This window comes from Apteryx rowi, unplaced genomic scaffold, assembly GCF_003343035.1.
Source record: "Apteryx rowi isolate R43461 unplaced genomic scaffold, aptRow1 scaffold_205, whole genome shotgun sequence".
Taxonomy (NCBI): domain Eukaryota; kingdom Metazoa; phylum Chordata; class Aves; order Apterygiformes; family Apterygidae; genus Apteryx; species Apteryx rowi.
In genome coordinates this window covers 1,110,722-1,133,706 of record NW_020448364.1, presented here as the reverse complement: position 1 = coordinate 1,133,706, position 22,985 = coordinate 1,110,722, and the positions used below count along the sequence as shown (strand labels likewise).

The window sequence follows — 22,985 nt, the reverse complement described above, 5'->3', positions numbered from 1 at the left end:
TCTTGTGTGAATTACAATAATAACATTATGAGCTTTTTAAGTCTGTTACAAATATGAGCATATGGTGCCACAGCATGGTACTGCTCCCTGGTTAAGGTCTCTGGGCAACGCTGGAACTGGCTAGAAAACAGAGAAATTTTCTTTTCTGTTCACTTTTGAAATCTTTAAACCATTTTCTTCTGGAACGAAACAGGGTGTTGGTTTGCTCCGTCTCCAGATTTCTCTTGGCCTTTTTCTAAAGTTGAAGCGCTTGTCATAACATTATTGAAAACATCACTGAAAGGATTATCAAACTTTTCATTTACCCCAAATACGTTTTTTAGTAGATATAACTTTTAAGAAGACAGGTCATCCTACTGACTCTGCTCAGGCTACTCATGTGTGAGTTGTTAAGAAGGCCCGAGGCTGTGTCAGAAGCAGGTCTGCAGTTTCCATAGTTCTTCAAAAAATAATTTGATTACACTTATTGTCTTTATAAATTCCAAATGAATGATCTCACTTCCATTTTATTTGGTGGGTTTCTGTAATTGCTTTGTACAAGAGAAAAGCAGGCCCTTAAGAATGTTTGTTTCTAATATTGAAATATAGAAAATAAATAAACAGGATATTTTCTTCATCCTTATTGCTCAGGGATAAAGGGCAATCCTAGGTGAAAGACCTGAAGAATGGAGTTAAACTCTGTGAGGGGACTGGTTGTACAGGCATGAGTCTTTTCTTCCAGCTAGTTAAAATTCACACTATATCAGCTGTTTCAGGAGGTCCATGGACCAGATGTGGGCTGCTCAGCGGTTTCTCTGTGATGAAATGCATGTGTTCACTTTGGTTCTTAGGAAATAGGTGCCCTCAATAACTGACACAAAGAGAAAAATCTACTTTCCCCTGGAAGACGAGCACTGTCCTTCTGGCATGTCAGCAGAGAGACCAGAGAATGAAGAAATTACAGAAATAAGATAATGAAATGCCTCAGTAATCCTCTCAGGGATGGTCTTTGGTCTATGCAATGTCTGCAGGAGGAATTTCATGCCTTCACCTCTGTCATTCCCAATATTAATCTGCTGTAAGCAGGAATCAGTCTCCATTAGTCCCAGTCTTCTGTTTCTATATCTCTACTCCTCACTGCAACATTCCCACAATCTGTATTCCTGGATACGTCCTGTAAGAGTCCCTGGCAGAGGGTGGCAAAATATCCTAGTCCAGGTTCTCCAGTTTGCAGACGTGTGTCTTGCTGCGTTGTTGATTGTGGTGTCTAAAAGTTTTGATTTTCTTGTGATATACGTTAGCCCAACTGATGTTAAATAGCACATAGTTGCTTGTTATTTGTAAGTTGGGCTATTGGAACCATTTATCCTAGTTTCAGCCTTTCCTAATATCCAGAGGCAAAATTCCCTGTCACTGCAAAGCTGATAAAAGACTAGGTTGCTCCTCCTTTGTGTTCACTCAAGAAGCCTTAAACCAGAAGAAAGTCACCAGGAATATGGTCAAGCAGGCCTATATTTATGATTCACAGCCCAAGCATCCAGGAAGAGCTGTAATAAGACAGAAAATTGATGAACCTTATAAAGGTTTTATACAGCTAAACCCTGGAGCCTTATAACTACATTTTGTAAAGAGTCACCTTAATTCAATGTTTACTAATGATGTCCTTCATCTGTATTGCCTATATCTTTTCCGGTCTTGTACAAAAACAATGATAACACGCTCAGTAGCTAAACAAAACAACCAAAAGAACTATGTCACTGTAGTCTTGATTATTCTCAAGGCTTGTGTCTCTCCTGCTTTGATCAGATTTTTGGAGTGCTTGTGGAGAATGGCAATAAAATACTGTTGATTCAAAACCATTGCAGTTTACATACAATTGACATAAATAACTGTGCAAGTTGCGGGCTGTGGGGAATTCAGCCCCACTTCTTTTACTCATGTGGAGGGTATAGCTGGCTTATAATGGTTTGAATCGTCATCCCGTGTGGTTGGATGACACTTAAAATACGAGAAACTTTTGTCCTTGCCTTGACTCAGAACATGGCTGTACCGGGTTACATCACAGCAGTTCCTTTCTTTACTGTGTAGACTGAACCCCTTTATGAACCCCCTTATGTTGTATATCACTCAAATTTTGTGTCAGATAGGAAGAAAGCTTTTCCTTGAACAAAACAAAAGTCCTTAATTAGAGACTTACACTACAGTTCCTGCAAAATCAAGCAAAAAATGACAAAATGTATTTATCAAAAAAACAGATAATGTCAGGGCTTGGTTCTCTCCCTTCCCCTAACACTACTTGATGTACCACCTTTGACTCCTGATTTGCCCTGTTATGAGTAAGAACAGAAGGAAGGCCACCATAAATAGAAAAAAAGATCAAAACTAGCCCTCCAAGGCAGTCAGTTGTTGTTTCTTGGGATCAGAGAGCACAGATCTGAAGGTGCCAGTTTCTCTCCCTTGATTGCCAAGGTAGCCTAGAGGAGTATCTTTGCTAGGGTGATTAACTTCATCTGATGCAGGCATCTAAAAGTTAGTTGTCTACACCTACCCTAGCTCCCATTTATAGTCAAGGGAGAGAGAAAGGAACCTCACTGACAACACATCTCATCCTTGATGTTTATCATAAGATAGGTGAACAGTTCTCTTGAGATGCCTCCAGTGACATTACTGGAGTCCAGGCTGACCGGCTTGCAGCCATTTAATGTTAGGTGAGACAAATGCCATCTGCAAGGGTTAGTGTTAGGGGAGATAAGTACCCATATAAGAGTATTGTCTTAAAGCCACATGAACTCTGTGCCAAAAATTTTAAATTAGCTGCCTTGTGTCACCCTTTCTCCTCAAAGGTTCTCACTGTGGCCACCCAGCAATATGATGTTGTTCAATTCCAGCTCTATATGAATATTTGGGGCAGACTGGCTTAAGTGAATATGTATCGGACTGTAGCTACCGTTGGGAGAGAAGGTGTCACTGAAGAACAGGGCTGAGGCACCTGATTACTAATTAATCAGACACGAGAAAAACCTCATGGAATCAGTTTCTATTTAATTATGGAAGCCTCATTTGGCATAGGAGCATATGCTGCTAACTCAATCGAGTGCTTTCAACTGACATCAAATAGTAATTATCAGAAAGAATCAAGTTTTTTGATTATTCATACTAATTTATTGAACACTTAAAATTAATGAACCTCAGTTATTTTAAATTTGCTCAGTTGCACTGGGAGAAAAGGAGGGAGGTAGGGAAAGAGGGTTCTCACAATTTAAAAGTACAGAGACTTGTTTAAAGGTAAAATAAGTAAATTACAATATGGCATGAAATCCCCTCGGTGGATTGATACACATGAAGGAAAGTTCCTGGTGTGTTCTGGAACTGAGGGAAGTTCTGACAATAGCTTTATTTATACAACTCTTCTACCCCCGAAATCTTCCAATGACATTTTTGAGTCACCCTAGTAGGTTGGGCAGTGGACAGGAGATTTATTTGTTTGTCAAAGTGTTTCTATTTTAACCTCTGATTGTTCCAGTCTGGTGACTGAAGGGAAGTGACTTTATATGCTGCTGGAGGTGAAGAAAAGGTAGCTTTTTAGCTGGGCCTGATGAAGAGTTTTCTTCTGCTGCTCTTGGTTTGATTTGCATTATCCTAGCCCTTCTCCTGCTGACAATATACTGGCGGAAAGGTTACAACTGTGATAATTGCTTCTGACCTCCTTTCACAGTGCAGAACACAGGGTCCCTGTCTCCCGTCTAAGTCTGACTAATTAAAGCATCTCTGTTAGATACTAGTTTTGAAAAAAATATTCAAAACCAAACTACAAAAAAACAAAACAAAACAAAACAAAAAAAACAACCGTAATTCATTATTTGAGCCAGTTAATACATTACGCATTCACTGGTGTGACAACACTTATGCTAGTGAAGCTGCTGTGGGTTTATAGTGGGATAAATAAGATTCATGTTCCAACCTGGAATTTCTGATTGTTGAATGTTTTATTTTAACTGTTTCTAAGCTGTCAAGAGATTCCCCAGTATCTATAAATTAAAATGTATTTGTTTAATCCTTTCTCAAAATACAAAAAGAAAAAAAATACTTAGAAAAACTTTGTAGTTCTTAAAAAACCTGTTGTTAGAAATGTATAATGTCATAAAATCACATGTAGCAACTGATTTACTATCATTTTTTGTTAATTTGTAAGGCTTTTCTGTAACTACCTGCAATTCTCTGTGTTCAGTCACAGGAGCTGACTTAATTCAGGTCACACTGAAAGAGAAAGAGAGAGTTGCTTTACCTACATCAGGTATGTGACAGTACGTACAGGCTGAAAGGTTTGGTCTAAGAGTCACACCATTTCCTTTTTACTACTTTTCCAGAAATAAGTTGTTATATTTCACTTCAATATTTTGTACATCTATCAACCCAACAGGGGATCTTGGGATTCATTTAAGCATTTCATTGAGCCATATCTACTCTTGCTCATGATAAATGTGTGAATCCACATTATAAAAGACTATAAACTTTTGTTAAGAAATATCATAGCAGATCAGAAAGGTCATGGAGAATGTAAGACTACAATGTATTTTAGTGCTTCCGAGTGATCTTAGTGTAATAGTCTGACATTATTGCTCAGTTATACATTGAGTCAGACGGCATAATAAACCAGAGAGAGGGGAGATGTCCAAAATTTGGTTTCAGGTGCATAGCTATCTTGCTGCATATTAACAACAGTAATCATTGGCATGGCAGTCAGCCTTAGAGATCYTTTTACGGAGTATTTCCTCTTGAATAGACAAGTAATGGAAAGGCAGACCTTGCCTTGAAGAGCTCTGCCTGGATTTAATTTCTCTGTGTTTCCCTAAACTGGTGGCAGAAAGCTCGTGATGTTTTTCTACTGCACAGTATTATTGAGTAAGTTCTAGTCCATCTCACTTACGTATGAGCTTTTCCCTGTGCTTTCAACATATAATGAAGCCCTCCTCAAGTAAAAATGCCAGAGTTTCCCTTATAGTCCTTTAAAGGACAGAGGTAGGTGCTTGTGGAGGCCTCCAGAGGGAGGCCCTGACTGCGTTGGTTTAGGGATTACTAAACTTCATGTATAGGATTTTCCTGTGTTGACTGCAGACTAAGCCAATTTGGGCAATTAATTTATGAAGACTGGCTCATTAGATGTCTAAAATTGAAGTGCACATTAAGGACCTAAATTTTGTGAACTTGATTTCTCCCAGTATTTCGGGATACTAGGGCCAGGAAGTTTCATTTTGGATTGAGCTGAAAAATAAATCTTTACAGAATCAGCAGGAGTTGCCATGTGTCCCAAGCCAGGTCTTCATTACCCCATGAAATGGGAAGAATTCTGCTTTTTTGTGGGCTTTCAACCTTGTAAGAACCGATTACTCAGTTTTGAAAGTCTTTCATATTTTAGCTCACCCTGAGAGTTCAATCTGTTTCCTAGAGTGTTGGGGGAGAAAAAAATGTGTGAGAAGAGCTGGCACTTTTTTTGGTGGAGTTAGTTATTATTTTGATTGTCTGGTTTTGCCAGCAAGCATGGGTGACTAATTTTCATTTTCATTTGTGCATTTTAACTTTGTGCTCAAAGTGCTCAGAGCTTTGGATGGTATAAATAAAAATAAATGAAGCGGGTGTTTGTGAAGCATATTCACAAGGTAGAATATAAGGTAAGTATATGACATACCTCAAGTTTTGCTTTGTTTTTGGTGAGTCCCAAAGAGTTTAAATCTGTTTTTTCAGTTATCTCCCTGACCTTTAATGCTGAAAAGATGGTCTGTGGAGAGCTGACTTTTTTTCCATARGGCAGTTTCCTTAAAGCATGGAATATCCTAAAGAGCAGTTAGTGTTGCTTCATCATGACAAAAGGAGGGTGTTAATGCCACAGATGCTTGACTATCAAAGAAATGGTAATTCTTTCAGCTAGTAAAAATGGTAATTCTCTCTTCGTATATGCTGTTTTGTAGTTCCTTCTGATGCTGTCTTGAAATGGTCTCACCCCGAGACATGGAATGATGTGGCAAAAGGCTGGGGTGGATCCAACAACAGCATCCCTGGTCCTGGGGAAGATGTCATCATCTTACCTAGTAAGTAAGGAAGGAATGGTCTTCAGTTTCTTTAGTGGTGCTGGGACCTGTCTACTTTAAGATAGGTAGCTGTGTTGCAATTGTGTGCTCATTGGCATTAGTGTCTATTCTAGTATGTGCAGGCCAATACATTTGTTCCTAGTCACCTTTACCCTAAGCTACAGCACAGAAGTGTGATTTTTGGAAAAGAATACTCACACTTTTCCATTTAAACACACACAYGCACACACACGCACACTTACTTACCCACACTGATATTCAAGCTTGATTATGAGCAAGGACTTTATTTCTGGAGCGGAGAATCTGCTAGACTCAGAATCACAGCACACAAAGAGATCATTTCTTGACCGACCTCTCTGGSTTTTTGTGCATACTTCACGTTTCCACAATTGTACCAATTTCCTTTTTATTTTCCCATTGCATTTCCCAGATTTTCAATGATAGTGTCTCAATCCATTTGCAGTGGATACCTCCTAGATGTTTTAGCCTACGTCTGTATTTCAACCTCAGACCCGAGTTACATTTAAATCACAGCTTAGTTTACAGCTTTACTGCGTGAAAGCAATTTGAATTCTAGCTAAGATATTAGGCAACCTGCAGTGAACTCTGGAGGAGAAAATTTGCGATAACCATTGCACCTCATAGCTGACCCTGCTCTGAGCAGGAGTTTGAACTAGATAAGCCCCTGATGTTGGACTAGATGACCTCCTGAAGTCCTTTCCAACCTGAATTATCCAATAACCCTGTGAATACTGTGTACTATGTGTCTGACATACTCTGGTACCTGTTGCTGGCTCGTCCTCAAAACTTTTGTGTGAAACCATGCAAATCTATCTGTCTGCCTCAGTTCCACTTCTGGAAATGGGGATAACACTGCTCCTTGCCTCTCACTCTTCAACCTATTTTTGGCTTATGAAGTCTTTGTGTGGAAGGAAATTTCCGTTGCTGTCTGCTGGCATTTGGGAGTTGAGCCCCAGACGTAGTTAAGACTTCTCTGTGCTGTGTCATCAAAAATAATATGTCACCTACATACTAAAGCCCATCAGACTGAGAGCATGGGGAGAACAGGGAGGGAAGAGAAAGGGCCTGAGTGAAGTGGACTCAGTCTGGGATTTCTCTCCTCTCTTGTTCAGACAGTGTGCAAGTTTGTCGATTTTCTCTGTGTTGCAAGGTCTATATGTTTATTTGGAACTTCTCCAACCAGCTAGGTTTTGCTTTATGCCATATCTTGGGGATTTGGAAGTTCTTTCTGGAGCTTTTCCAGATATGAGGCATATTGACATTATTACTGTTGAGTTGGGTTTTATTTTATTTTCCTTATTATGATTCCAGAATGTGTCCTAGGCATCAAATATAAACAAAAATAAGCAGCAAAAACCCTCTGCATGTAGCAAAAAGGAATTTAAATTCTGAAAGAATTATTATTATTATAGAATTCTGTTGCTATCACCCTGTCTCCCAGCTCTCCCCCAGCCTCTGTTGCAGAGTTAATTTGTATTCAAGTTGGGTGAAAGATTTTTAGCTAAGACACCCCCATCCCTCTATTTTCTTTTAGATTTGCCTGAACTGTAAATTTTTTTTTTGAAGAGGGATGATTTTAATGTTTTCAATTTGAAATATTATTTCATTTGGAAGTACACTTACAATTTAATTTTTAAAATTAAAAAGACAACCAAACCAAACCTTCTTAGGATATAATATGTAATGTCAAGTTAAATAAAGAAATATTGTTCAGCCTTCAATGAATATTTAGTTTAATCTTCAGTCTTCTGACAAATGTTAAAAAATGGGTTCATTTCAGATCATCTTGAAGTAATGTTTGTCCTTGCTTTTGAGGAGAACTTACATTGAATTGAAAAATAGATAATTTCCACTTTTCTGATTAGTTTCCTATTTCCTGTCAAACAAGCAAAATCTAGTTTTTTCAATTCTGTTATCTCACTACCATTAATGAATAAATGTCATTAAGTGTTTGTAAGATCAGAGCCCAGAAAAGCCAGAGGTCTTTCCAGAGATTTGCCAAACACCTGTAGGTCCTGTATCCTATCTTCCAGCCCCACGTGATTGCCATGTCCAAGATGACAGTATGAGCCTACGTTTAGGCAGCTGAATCTGTTACTGGTCAACACAGTTAGTAAAGCCTAAAGAGTTACTGAGCTGACCAAATGTGGGTATCTACTTTAGTGTGAACTGAGTTGCCTTTTAGGATTCATTGATGGTATAAAGCAGAGCTCCAGGTGTCAAGTCAGGTGCTTATAGAAAAATATCTGGTGTCTTTTGAGACACCCTAGGACCATCCTGCCTGTCATCCAGGTGCCATCCTAGATGGGCACAGGTCTCTCCTATGTCATATTTGCCAGTGCTGTGAGGAGGTCTGAAATAGCCAAGGACATTTTAGATGACACTAAATGCCTAAAAGAGTCAATTGTGTTTGCAGCTCAAACACCTAGTTCTCATTAGACAGCTCATTTCATTTTTTTTTTTAAGTTGAGACGTGAATCTCATTCCTCCAGACCATGCTCAGGAGCACCTGAGAGAACAGCCCAGCTTGCAGTCAATGTATATCCTCTAAATCATGCTGTGAAGATCCGTATCTGTGCTTACTGGCTCCTGCTCCACTCTCACCTCCATTACATCTGCCCCCTTATGCAGGCATTAAGCAACGAGCCATTTCCCATGTGGTTTGCTCTCTCTCTGATCCTCTCGGTTGGATTATGTGTACTTCATTCTTCATAGCTCCCAGAGAACATTGCCAGAAGGCAATGCCAGATAATCTGTTTCAAATCCTTGCGCATCACATTATACCCAGTTTACCAAATACCCCTACCTAGAGCCCATGGTTCTTAAAAGACCAAAACATTTCAGTCTTCCAAAGCTGTAAGTAAGAGTCAAAGGCAGATATGAAGACTGGTAGCTAAGGCCTCTGTACTGACCATGATTTGATTTCATAGCATGTGCTCAGATGATCATAGGAGGTAAAGCACAACCTACAGTGAAGCATAAAGTAAAAGAAAAAAAAAAGTGTTATTTAGATTAGATTAGAAAATGGAAACTGAATACTGAGGTTGTGATGATCCTTTACTGCATTGCAAATTCACCTGTGAATCAAACCCCACTATGTTTCTTGCAGAGCTAAGTGTTATCCTCTCGGCAGAGCATCTCATTTTAGCTGCCATGCGAGGTATTGACCATAGTCTTTGTCAGATAATGCAAGGCCCTTCACACAAGCTGTGCCTGAAGCATTGCAGAGAGATGCCTACAGCCCAGCCCAATCAAGCTCGTTCTAGAACTGGAAGCAGCATAGCTTCATCGGTGTGCTGATATACTAATTAGCTTTCCTGAGATGGAAAGCTCATTAGCTCAGCCCTGGCACCGTGCTAGCATGACCGCACAGCCTTTGGGTCAGAACAAATGTCACCAGAATGTAGAGCAATTCTGGTTCGGTCAGCTTAACTGAGGAGTCTTTGCATTGTGCTGCAGGGTATGGTATATRGGATTCTCTTTAGCATACTGGTGTCTGCTGGTTGGGAGGCAACAGGGTAGGAATTGAACAATTTGGCATGATTTCTGTTGTTCCTTGGACAGGAATGTTTTCTGCCTGTGAGGAATTGAGGGGCCAAGATAATAAAGATTACCCAATACTAGCATGCAAGTCAATGCCTGAGCAGGATTAGACACTGCAGTTTCCCGGTCCTGAATCCTAGTGTTCAGCTACTTAGTGTAGGATGCTCCAAAGTGTGAAATAAAACTGCCTCTGCTCTAGAGAGGAGCCTTATTGAATGGCTGAACAGCAGCAAAATATTTAGCGGCTGAGAAGGAAAAAGGCAAGTGACACATGAAAATACATTTCCTGCTAGGTCCGGTGGAGCATGCGTGTCTCTTAGCCATATTCTTTGACTGTCTTTCTGATATCAGCAATAACAATCTCTTAGCTCCTCTCACTAGAGTGGGTATGCAACGGAGGTGGGTCTGTCATGTTAAGGTAACTTTTAGTGTTTGTGCATTACAAGTCCCCTCAGTGTCTGATTCCCTAGCGGATATAAGTCTGTCCCAGTCCCAGCTGGAAAGCTTTAGCTCAAGCTGGAACAACTTGTGCTTCTACCTCTGGAGGTTCATCCTCCAGAGCTGCAGTCATCACACAAGGACCTCTTACATGCTTGAGTTTTCGGCAATTGCACCACCTCGAAAAACAAGCTGGATGAGTTTAGTCATGCCATTCTGGCAGCCAGCAGTGGCATTAGCATCTCAAGCCCTTGGATTTTCAGGGCTTTGGTTTATGGTTTTCAGTATGACACACTCCTGACACAGCGCGCTCTGGGTGGAAGGAGAACGTGTTATAATTCCAGGCAATGGAATGTTGTTTTGAAGGGTATTGATATGATATCATGTAGCCTCTGGCAATTTCTTTTCTCTTTTTTTTTTTTAGTGGTGGAATTCACTCTGTTATTCATTTTCTGATTTTGATTTTCTTTGAACTTTTTCTGTTTGAAGAGATGAATGCTGGAGTACTGTATCTCATATAATAGCTCTTCTGTTGTGCCTGATTTCCATTCAATGGCATGCTATGGTGTTTTATATAGCAATGCGGTTGATCAAAGGCATTTTGTGTCATTGCTGGAGTCATTAGTGAGTTCTCAGCGTTGTACGTCTGAACATTAAGACTGTGGCATACCTGTGAGCTTTTGTCTGGAGAAAGTATATGTCTAATGAAATGTAGTCCTGTTTTCAAGCTTGAATTATCCTTTTCTGAAAGTGCTTGTTTATTGTTATGTGAATGTCTTCATGGGGGAAAAAAACTCAGTTTTGTCTTTCTCTGAAGGTAAATTGCTTGAGCCTAGTGACCTCAAGTCTATGATTTTAACCCCTTAGTAGCCATCTCCCTCTATTACATAACTGAGAGTATTCTGTAAGAACCTTATTAATCCTGAAGAGTCTCCTTTGAATCTGTTTGTCTTTCTTCTCAAGCGTGGAAGGACCTTTTTTTTTTTTTTTTTCCCTGCCAATGAGCCTTCTGTTATTTATGCAGAGCAACATTTTGCTCTCCCAGGACTTCACACACCAAGGAACACACACCAAAGTGTTCGTTTACACAGATGAAATCACAGGTTTGCACAGATATCTCTGGAAGGGAGAATTTCTCTCTCTTGCTGTGTTTCAGGGCTCACATACATGATGCTACAGCTACAGAGCAGTCAGCATTTCCTTTTTAAAGTCTTTTTTAGAAAGATGTGCAACTCAGCAAAAATATCTGTTCTAGACTGAAACTTGACATATAAACGGTATGCCTAGGAGCACTTCTTTTTTTTCCTTGTAAAAATGTTTCAGTCTGTGTTTGATGAATATACTTATGGCCTTTGTCAACTGCAGCTTTTTGCCACATTCTTGAGCTGTGATTTCACAAACTAGATTCCCCTTCTGCCTGAGAGATATCATTTCAACGTCTTCCCCCTTATTCTCTTCTTTCTGTTTCCTATCCTCACATACTGTGCTTTTCCTTCTCAGTTCTGCAGGGCATAGGACTATGCCTGTCCTCTAAAGAGATTATACACAGGAGTTTCTTCATGCCTGTGAAAATGTATCAAGTACTCATATTATGAGATTTAAAAAAAAAAATGCAGATTGCACATGCTCTGTAGAGACTTATTATATCTGAACGCTGTGAAAAACTTGCATGCCTGAAGGATGCTTCAGCCCAAAGATTCAGGGAGTTTCTTTCCCATTGGGGTCTTCTGAGTGACCATGGGTTCTTGTGATGCTTGGTATAGTCCTTGAGAACAGAGGTATGGCATCTCCTGGGCTCTCAGCGTGTCCTGTGCTGATGTCCAGAGGGCAAGAAGACGACAAAAATGGAAAAGCAAGATGTGGGAGAATACCTGGAAAGGAGGAGTAAATGGCACGGACAGAGTAGGACCATATGTGCAGAAGAAACAAACCAGTAAGCAGACCTGGGACCCCTGAGTATGCTCTCCCCAAACAGCTGTGAAATTTTAGGGCTGCAAAACCAAAGAGTCGAAAGCTAGGAAATGCTAATATTAAGTCCATCTGCTCACCTTTTATTCAGTCCATTCCTGAGTGTACTTTGTGCAGTCTTTTATTATGTTATGACACATCATAACAGGACCAGCAAGGACCGTCACAGCCTTTGCACTGTGAGTCCCTGAGGACTCACAGATGTGCATGATTTAGGACTCCAAAGACCTCATGATATATCTTAAACTCTGTCTGTTGTAATGACAAAAGTGCAAAAATTAGGCCCTGATTGCATGGACTCACCCCGGGAATCATGTTGCCCAAGGACCGTGCCCCCTTGGTACATCACCCTAGATGATTGCATTTGTTATCCTTAGTTCTAGTTAAATAAATAAAGATTTCTTCATTTCTTGCCCTAAATTATGACTATTGTTGCTTGCTTTGACAGCTGCAGCTATCTCACCTGATGGGAACAACATCAGGCCTTGAGCCCATGTGCAGGCTAATTTGTCATTGAAGTCAGCAGGAGTTTTGCTTAAACAAGGACAGTGTGTGAATTTGTCCTTAATAAGACAGAATTTCTGGATATTCTTCAGATATAATGAAAAGCCTTGTACTTCCACCTTCAAAATGTACAGAACGTTTTGTCTCCTACTGTGGAAGACACCAGACTGAGCAGGGAAAAAATATCCTAACTTTTAGCCCTGCTTTCACATGACTCACAGTTAGCTTGATAAATGCTGCAAGGTTCACCGGGCTCAGGGCTAAGAAAACCCTAAATGCCTAATCTTTCTCTTTCTACAAGCAAGGGTTTGGAAGAGTTGATAAACCTTTATGCTGAATGGCCTGAGTCAAGTTCTAATTATTTGTTTTGGGAAAAAGACTTTCCCCGCACTACCTATTGTATGGTTATTTGTCTCTTCCTCCAAAGCAGCTGCTGATGGCTATAGGGAGAAGCAAAACTGTTCAGTAGCTGATCCACTTCTTAAGACATTGCATCACTCTTCCCATGTTCCACACCCAAACTGTTTCAAGTGCCCCATTCTCGCTGCTTTGTCAAAATCCATTGGAAAATCTGCTTGTTCCTTAATCTGTCCTGTTTTGTGAATCTGTGCCTTGCAGTAAAGAATATGAGATCAAGGAAAGCCATAGCAAATCTCTGGGTAAGAGTTGACAGCTGTCATTATGTTGAAGAATCTCATTTTCTGCAAACTATTTCTATGGAAGTCACAATTAGATCCTAAACAGGGCTTCTGCACCACAGAAAGGCCCTAAATAGCAGCATCTCATTGAACTCTTTGTTAAGAGTTTTTGCTTCTTATTCTTCCAGGGGCTTCCAGTGACTCAGAGAGATGCTATACCAGGAAGCTGTTACTCTTGTTGATAGTGAAATGAGCTGGAAACCGCAATTAAAGGGCCTGAGCTGGTTTCCACTGCAATCAACTGAAAAGCTCCCAGTAATTTTAAAGAGCATTAGATGGGCCCTGAGGATGGAGTTCACTTCTGTGGGCTACCTTAAATGATGCACCATTTCAGTCGTTAATCATGTCCTATTTTGAAAGCTTAAGTGGCGTTTAGATGGTTCACAGGCTGTGGGCCGGCAACTTTAGGAGGCACCAGTGGCATTGCTGTTGTGTTCAGTGGCACAACCCTGTTCTGCAACATAAAAATATACGTTAAGAGGCAGTCCCAGCCTGACATGATGCTTGACAGGAAGGAGGGATGTGGAGAAATATGGCAACAGAAGATGGCATGTGACCTGCAATAAAATTTGTGCCCTTGTGTCTCAGCCCTGTGCTCTCAACCACACAGATTCCCTACTGTTGCCTTAATTGTACTTCAGAGATGAACCAGCATAGGAAGTCATAAATTGACTTCTGGGAATATCCAGTGCTGCAGCATACTGCTAGTGTCATCTGGTAAAAGCAGGGATCAAGGAGCCTGGAAATGGGGTCAGAAGTGACTATACTCCTTACTTTACCTTATGTAGCTAAGGGAATGATGCTTCCCCTGGCTGCTGTTAACTAAGTTATTAGTAGGGAATGAGTAGATCTGTGAATAAAGAACCAGAGAAGTTCAGCTTCCTGCAGACTGTGTTGACTTCAGCAAAGCTTTTCTCTTGCAAACCCAGGAGCAAAGTCAAACTGCAGAGAGAGAAGAGCAGTGACAGGGAGTTGTTGGAGGTGGGTTGTGATATGTCCCTTCAGCTTGCCACCAATGTCACCATAACTGTTTGACACTGTTGTGTTTTTTCACTTCATTCACTCTTGTTCTCTTCCTTGCCATGAGGGAAAATGCTGCCTGGACATGGATTAATTTCCTCTTGCCTCATTGCATTGGGTGACCAAGATTTACTTTCAGAAGTAGAGCCAGATTCATCCAGGAAGGTCAGCATGTCTCCAGCTTGCTGCACTTTACATGCGTTCTTACAGCTTCAAGTGGCATTTGATGAAACTTAATCATGCAACAATATCATTATAAATATTATGTTGTTATTTATTATCAGATTGCAGTCACACCATGGACCCTCAGCTGTAGATGAAGCTCTTGTGGATGCTGTGCAAGCACACAATCCCTAGCTGCCTTTTTCTAAGCAAAAAAAGATTTAAGTAAAGCTAAACTCAGGCAGAGCTAATATTCTGACTCTTTCCACCTCCGTGCCACTTTTGGCAGGTCGTAGTCTGCTGCTGTTCTGAATAACCCTCTGCTTTGTTTCTCAGACCGGACCATCCTGGTGGATATGGCTCTTCCCCCTTTGAGGGGTCTCTACATCCTGGGGACCCTTGAGTTCCCCAGCAACTCCAGCAACGTCCTGAGCGCTGCCTGTATCGTGGTGGTGGGGGGCATGCTGAAAGTGGGTAAGTGAGCAGCTTGTCTTCTGGACACCAGCGGTTTGTTTCTGCTCTTGATAAACAAAAAGAGGGAAGAAAGACTGTGTTGTGTTAGTATAAACGTGCTGACCATCCTATTGCTCCAAAGCTGTGTGAATGTCTGTAATGTGGACACTGAGAATGTCCATATTAAGCGCACTGATTATCCACTGGAGCTAATTACCGATTCATTTAATAGCAACACGTTATAACTGATGCAATCCTCACCTCACTGAAGTCTATGGCAAAACTCCCCTTGATTTCATCGTGGCTCAGATTTTATCTGGTGTATAAAAACCCTTCCTACTTCATGTGGGGCTGCTTTATGAGGCTGTAACTCCTCCGGGCAGATTCTCCCTTATTCTGTGTTCAGGCAGTGGCTGGTGTCTGTGGACATTAGTGAGGCACCTACTAAGCATCATAGAGGTATTTAAAACCGACTCAAATAAAATGACCAGGAATCCCCAGAGTGCCTGGAAATCCTGCTGTGGCATAAAGCTGGCACAGCTGGATTCATAGCATTTGCTCTTCTCCTCCCTCTGCACGGATGAGTACCAGGACTTCACGGAGGTGCTACCTTGCAGGGGTACTACCTCTAGTGCTCTAGAGGTAGTCTCCAATGTCACTGGGGCTGTTCCATGTTATTTGCAACAAACAGGATCTTTCCCCCCCCCAAAAAAAAGTAATTGCTTGCATAATTCCTTTTAAATATCGAGGTTCCTAAAGCCAGGCATTGTGTTTACTTACAGGAATCCTTAAGATGCTGGGATCACATTGTTGATCACCGCCTGACCTTTCTCAAAATTGGTTTTATGAACTTTAAAACGAGAATTTGTTTGTGTAATCACCTCCTGAGGAAGCCTGCTCCAATATTTGTTTGTTGTTAATCTCAAGGGACTGTTTAGTTAATACAGTACTGGGAAAAAGAGTTATTTCACTGCCCTGTGTTTTCCTTTGGAAAAAAAAAAAAGGTTCGAAAGCCTAATCTGGGAGGTCAATATATATATGCTTAAAAGAATCTCAGTCATTTCTTACTTACAGTCTTCTGTAGTTTAAATGTGGTTTCTTATTGGTTTTATGAAAAAGCATGTTTTCATTGCTAAAAACACTTAAGAAACATTGAGGCACTTTTTTGCTGCATGAACTCCCCTCCAGCATATCTGTGAGTAGTAATGATATTAAAAGCCAAACAGGTATTTGCAGCTGTTGAATCCTAGACCAGCATCTTCTGGAGAGATATTTTTGCTTTAGTTTCAGCTGTGAAGATGAGAGGTAGGTAGAAAGTCTCCAAGTTTCCCACATCTTATCCTGGCTTCTATGCTTGTTTGTAAAACTGGGAGTGAACATTTCTTTCCCTTCCTCTTTCTTTTCCCATGTGTTTGAGGCCTAAAGGTAACTTCTTGGAGCCCATCTGTCCAATCCTGACTGTTCCGTGCCTGAAGGAAGGTTTTGAAGCCCATCTGTCCAATTCTACCACACCCTAAAGAAATCCTGACACAAAATAGATAATGAGACAGTTTAGTAAACAAATTTAATAGATGTGGACATCAGCATTCAGCATTGCCTGAGCAGGATCTGAGGTTGAGATCATGTGATCCAAATTCCCAGATCCTCCCTGTTGTGTAACTTCTCTGGGCCATTTTCGGTGTAGCAATCCTTGGCCACATGTCATTGCCGTTAATTGACTGGCCTGGGCCAAACAAAGACTGTCTAGCAGAGCTTGGATCTTTTGTTCACTGCTTTGCTTAATAAACTGCTAGGGAACAATGATTAGTTCTGGAAACAAATCTTACTTGGATTATGCTGCCCTTAAGAGCACCTGCCTTATTTGCAGAGAGAAAAAAAGAAAAAAAAGTCAGGTGGTTAAAATACAACCATAAGCACATAGGAACCCAGTGAGATGAGAAATAGATAACAAAGGAAAAAAAAATCGTATAAAAGTGAAGTTTATGAAACATTAACCGGATCCTGATTACTTTTTGCTAAAATGATAAGTTGCACTAAAACTAAGATGAGTTAGTATGTTGAAAGGCCCCACGACTTTCAGAAATGCATTGAGAGCTAAGAGATTAGAATTCYTGGGACACCTGTGATCCTGGAGGGTCTACCACACTTTGTTCTTCCAGTATAGTCCATGGTCAGTATGGATTATGATCAACTGGATCACCAGGAGATGTGAGATGATTAAAGGTCTGAAAAGGACAGAACTCTGTCAGAGCCCTGGGACAACAGAAGTAAAATATGTGGGTATATCCACACCCTCAATTTTTCTGGTGCTCTAAGCAGTTCATTGTTGTTGGACCCAGGAAGACTTTCTGTTTACCTCCCGTCTGGTAGTCCTAGTCCCCAGGTAAGGAGCTTTTCTCTTTGATTTAAACTTTGAAAGTCTCTTTTTTGATGGTGGTATTTCCAATACCATTTTAGAAACACCATTTATTTTTACCTTTTGGTATTTCCCTGCTTTAAAACAATTATTATTATTTTTTCCCCTCCAGTTTATAGCAGGAAGGATTGAGATTCAGAGATGTTAAGTAATTTGCTAAACATTGTTAGCATACTAGTATCAGAAGAAGAAAGGAAATGTTGAGCTTGATATCTCAGAGGTTTCTTTTCAGTTCCATGCTAGGGTAACTCCTTCATTTTAACCCGTAAGTCAGCATTACAGTGCAGATGGCATGCATTGAAAATGCCCTGTTCTACTGCTGAACAAAGCCCTCGGCGCCTGATAAGGCTGCAGAAAATTCACAGATTGGTCCATTGGACTCATCCTGAATTCCATTGTACTCAGCTGTTCTTTGCTGGAAGGCTATTTTTGCTTTTTGTAGTAGAACCTGCTAAGTAATTATCCAGGTAGGAATTTTCTTTTTAGTCTCAACTTGCCACTCCCTGCCCTGCCCTGCCCTGCCCTGCCCTKCCCTTCCTTTCCCTTTTTTTTTCATATCTAGTGATGGTGACTTGTCAGTCTTGTCACTCATTTCAGGCAAGAAGCCTAAGGTTATCATTGGCTCGCGGCTTCTCTGTCTGGAGACAAAGCCCCAGACATTTCTGATGTTTCTTATCTTCCTTGTGGTAAGAGAGCTCTAATACATTCATTTCCCTTCTTTTCCAAACTAGTAAGAACCCCCATATTGAGTTTCCAAAGGATAAATCACTGTGGTCCGTGAGATGACCATGTGTTAGTGATGATTACTGCTCAGCATCATAACAACAGTTAGTGCACAAGTGAGTCTTACCACTGGACTGCACTCTTCAATTTCTCTGATACCTCTATTGTGTAGGTCCTGTCTTTCTCTGTGGGGTCAGAGTCTCATCCTGTTTGCAGTCACGTAACATTCCTGCTCAGCTGCACAACTTCCATGTATGAAGATGGAGTACTATGGATGTACTGAGAGCATTTTTTCATCCCACTAAATAAGTGGGTTTGAAAAGTTCATTGCACCATCTGCATTCCCTTCAGTTCATCTCTCGGCCTCCATCTGTTTGGTCTTTGTACTTTCCCAGCCACTTGATTGCTTTTAATTGATCATATCATCTAAAGAATGGTTTCGGTTCACATGTTTAAGATACCCAAATTAGGTGTTACATGTAGAGACCAGTGAGTGAGCTGGGTATTTCAGTCCTCACCGTATCAATGTAGATCTAGTCAATACAGTCAGGGGAGACAGTGGGACTGGCTAATACAGATACCTACTTTAGAGCAAATTACTTTCTAGGCTCCACTGACTGCACTGACTGTTCTTTGTTAGTTCGGACACCCAGGGAACTTGCATGAAGGAACTTGCATGTAGGTATGTGAATGTCCCTGGGAGCAGGCTTCAGTTGCCCAAATATAGGGCACTTGTATCATTTTGAGCACACTCAGGTGTCCCACCTGGCCTACAGATTCTACTTAAAAAGGCACAGTTCTCCCACTGATCCCAGTCTTGTATCTGCCAACCCACGTGGTGGATCTGGATACCCTAGGGCTCTCAGATGGCATTAGGCATGCATAATTAGGCAGCTGAATCCTATCCCATGTGTTTCACTTCTTATTCCTTCAACATTCATCTCTCATTCCCAGTTGCTGGCTCCAACTCCAAAGCTGTCTGTCTGTCTTATCTCTTCCATTTGTTTGRCAGCATCATCTGCCAATCCACCCATCATCCACTCATGTGATGCCTCCTTGTTTACAGCTACTTTTATAGGCTCCATCTTTGCAGAGTGTAGCCTGGACACCTGATGGAACAGCTGGGAAAGGAGAAGCCAGCACTAGGTGACTATCCATCTATGCACTGACCATGATTAAAAATTCTTCGGGCTTTCTGGTGACAACACACTACAGTTTTGAAAATAGTTGGGGAGGAAGAACCCAAGAAGATTTGGATTAAGGAAACACAAAGCTGATATTAGATGTGGTCGCTGCAACGTACTTAGCAAAGTCTATTTGCCGGTGGAAGATGGGGATCTTATCTCAGTGATTTCCTTGCTCTTATATACAACAGCTGTTGCACCATGTTATGTTGTGAAGAAAGCAAAAGCTAGAAGGGAAGAAACACCCACTATTCTAGGAAAGAATGGAATGAGATTTGATATGGAAAAAGAAGAAAAAAAACACAACAAAAACTATCAGGAAGAACATCTGGAATCAAACTGAAATGTGAAAACAATGGAAAATGCTTTTGAAATCCAAAAGCAAACTAGATCCAGGTTGCAGTCTAGAATAAGAGGAAATCCATGTAGAAAAAATACACCTCTTTCTCTGTTCTCCCGTGTTTATTTTTTTATTTTAAGATGATGGGGTTTTATCCTCTTTAGTGGCTGGAACTGATGAAAGATTACGAATCAGCTTAAATCACTGCATTAACAAAACTGTGAGTCAGTTGAGGCACTTGGTCCTCACACTTCTTCAGGAAAATATGTAATCAGTGGTGACTTGATCAGCAGTGCAGGTTGTTTCTTATCCACAGGAATATCGTATTTTTCTGGCTGCAAGCACTGCACAGTACATACATCATGGTGCCAGCACTCCCTGGAAGAACATCAGCTCAAGCTGCCCCTCACAGAAGTTCATGTCTATAGTGAGGCCATTTGACATGAAGTCAAACATCAGACTGACAGTGAAGGCACTAAATGACTGAGCAGTGCCTGTGCTGAAAATCCAGCTTCTAGGAAGTTGCGTGCTTCCTACCTATACACCAATAAATCAAACTGTGTCTGCGCTTAAGAAACACCTGAGATTTCCAGAGTGGTCAAACTGCTGCTCAGAAGCTCTGCCTAGACTGGCAGATAAGTGGCAAATTGGGACAGATGAGCAAACCCTTCAAATTCTAGATAAACTTTCTAGGTGGAAAAGAGGATGTGTTTGAGAAAGCTCTACTTTCTTTCTGTGTACGCCGGCATTAGTCCCTCCTGAACTTTCCTGCACATCTCACCAGATACTTTTGGCAACTTCTGGTCATACTTACCTTTTTCCTATTTCTCTGCCAGTGGTGATTTATCATTTCACCTTGTGGTCCATCAGGCCGCCCAGGTCAAATTGATGAGCCTTCAACTAGCAGTAGGAGTATGAAGTGGGGACCATTTTTGTGCCTCTCACACACAGGGCAGTTGATCTGACAGGTTGACATGCCGGTAAGACTAGCTGACCACATGAAAGTGGGGCAAGTCACCTAAAGTTTTCATATCCAGAGCTCAAAGACAGKCATTTAAAGCCTGGATACTTCACATATGTGCTGCAGAGATTATGATTGCTGCTTTAGGGCAACTTGGTAGTTTTATCAAAACAACTTATAACAGCAGCCATGATTTCATATGCTAGTTATTTCATATGGTGATGGAAGTTACGYAGACTCAATGACTTGTGTGTGTTAACTACTTTGGATTTTGCTTTGAGTAAGCTGAGGTAGCTTTCCTTTCCATATCTTCATTTTCATGAGCCGTTGTGCAGGGCTGTATTTTGACTAAGCCAAAATACATATCTCAGACCTTACCTAGCTTGTTCCTTTCAGCTCTTTTTTTTTTTTTTAATTTTTAATTTGTTCTCCATTTATTCATACAGATTGCATTGCCTCTGCAAGACCTATCTTACTGGATTTTGACCATTCTCCACTTTCTCCCCCCAGTTCCTCACTCCTAAATCATATCTGTCTTTGCTGGCCTTTTTCTTTATTTTTTTCCCATTTGTAGCAACTTATCTGCTCACTTCCAATATCTTCATAGTCCTTCAGGTCACTCGCAAAGCACTGTATACCACAGGGCTTTCAAGACCAGATGAGAAACAGACCCGCTTGAGTAAAAGCCCCATTTCAGTTGGTCCTTCTGTAATTTAAAGTGTGTCATATTCATGTTGTACCAGTATAGTTTGTTAATCAGAAAGTTTTGTGCTACTAAGTCAAATATCTYGGAGAAGCCAATTATATCAAAGCTATTATCTTTATCAACTAACCCTGTAATCTCATCAAAAGATGATAACGAGGAAGTTTCACAGGACCTATTTGCTATAAAGCCGTGTTGATTGGCATTAATTATATCATCCACCTTTAATGATTTATTAATTGTGTTTCGAGTTGGACATTCCATTTTTATTTATTTTTCCCCTGCAATCAATGTCAAGCTGACAGGCCTGTAATTAGCTGGGGYTCTTACTTTTATGTTTGTTTGAAATATTGGCACAATATTAGCTTTCTTCAAGTGTTATGACACATTGTAAGTGATCCAAAATTTACTGAAAAGTCCACCTTAATAGTTCAGTGAGTTTCTGGGTCAACTTTTCTGTAGCACTTGCATTCAAGTTATTTAAATATATTGATATAAAACTACTGTACTATTATTGTAAATAAGTAATTATTAGAATTATTTTTGTTCTGAATATACTTAAAGAAAATTTAATTTTTCTAGTCATAGGTATCTCCTGTGTTCTTGTGTYGTATGCTATTTACAGTTTGCAGCCACTGAAGCAGTTCTGTGACCATTATCTTCCCCTTTTTAGATTTTTCTGTGGGCTTAATYTGGCTACGAGCTATTATGAGTGGTTTTATTATAGCTGTCTTCTTTCTCATTCTATTTATATTTTCGTKTGTGTGTGTGTGTGTGTGTGTRTGTGTGTAGTTTTGTGGGGGGTTTTCAAGAGTAACATGCACTAATCTATTCTCATGCTTTTTAGGGCTTAAAAATCACAGATTTTAGATAAAGGTAGACATATTTCTTTTTAAAAAGTGATAACTTCCAGTTCAAGCTTTTAGAATTCACATTTCCAAGCATTTCTCTCCGAGTGTTAAGCCTAGAAACCTACTTTAAAAATTGTCTTAAAATGAAAGCTGAGAGTTGGATATATCGCATGGTTATTTTTTACTGACTTATCAGGAAGAAATAGTAAACACTTTGTATCTACCAGTAAAATAGTAGTACCAATAATAATTTGTAACGATAACTAATTAATCCCCCACCTTAAAAGGATATCATTATGATTAAAAAGGTATTTGTGAATTACGTTGTAATATCAATACAAAATTTTCCAAAGCATTTTGCTGAGTCTTTCTTGGGTCTTCAGTGAAGCTGATAATTTCATTGCAGAATCCTTCAGGATTGGATATGTTTAGGCTGAGTACTTTAAACACAGGTTGCTGTGAGGGTGAAGTGGGGAAACAATCATTCTGCATCCAAAACTAGACACGTCTCTTTACACAAGTCTGCTGCTACTCTATCCAGATRTTTGTTTAACTTCGTCCACTAGTGGTGAGGGTGCTTACCCCTAGTTTTCCGATCTGAAACTAGTATTTGGTTATGACCCAAATCCTGATGATCTTCTGTGCAAACCACAGTTATGGGAGTTTAAACAAGAAGGTCAAAGATGGATTGGGTGGAAAAYAGGCGATGAAAGGCTGAATTCCCTCCATGTCCCCAGAGAAGATACCAGCTCACTGGTGTGAGATATATTAGATGGGGAGCCACAAGTCTTGTAGTGTTTGTCTTATACCATTTAAAAGCTTTACAGAGAATTTAAATATCCGCAGATATCTGTCAGGCACTGGTGAGGAGCAATGCATTTATTATTGATTGCATTTCATTTAAAAATGCTCTTAAACAGGATTCTTTAGGATAC

At 40.4% G+C, this 22,985-nt stretch overlaps 1 protein-coding gene across 1 annotated transcript in view; it reads left to right on the top strand.

Moving 5' to 3' along the window:
* Positions 1 to 22,985, top strand: part of PKHD1 (PKHD1, fibrocystin/polyductin) — a 269,755-nt gene that overhangs the window by 159,572 nt on the left and 87,198 nt on the right. Inside the window, exons 49-51 of the mRNA XM_026063949.1 lie at positions 4,208 to 4,273; positions 5,946 to 6,065; positions 14,756 to 14,893. Of these exons, the coding sequence (XP_025919734.1) occupies positions 4,208 to 4,273; positions 5,946 to 6,065; positions 14,756 to 14,893 (324 nt within the window). The remainder of the gene's footprint in view (positions 1 to 4,207; positions 4,274 to 5,945; positions 6,066 to 14,755; positions 14,894 to 22,985) is intronic.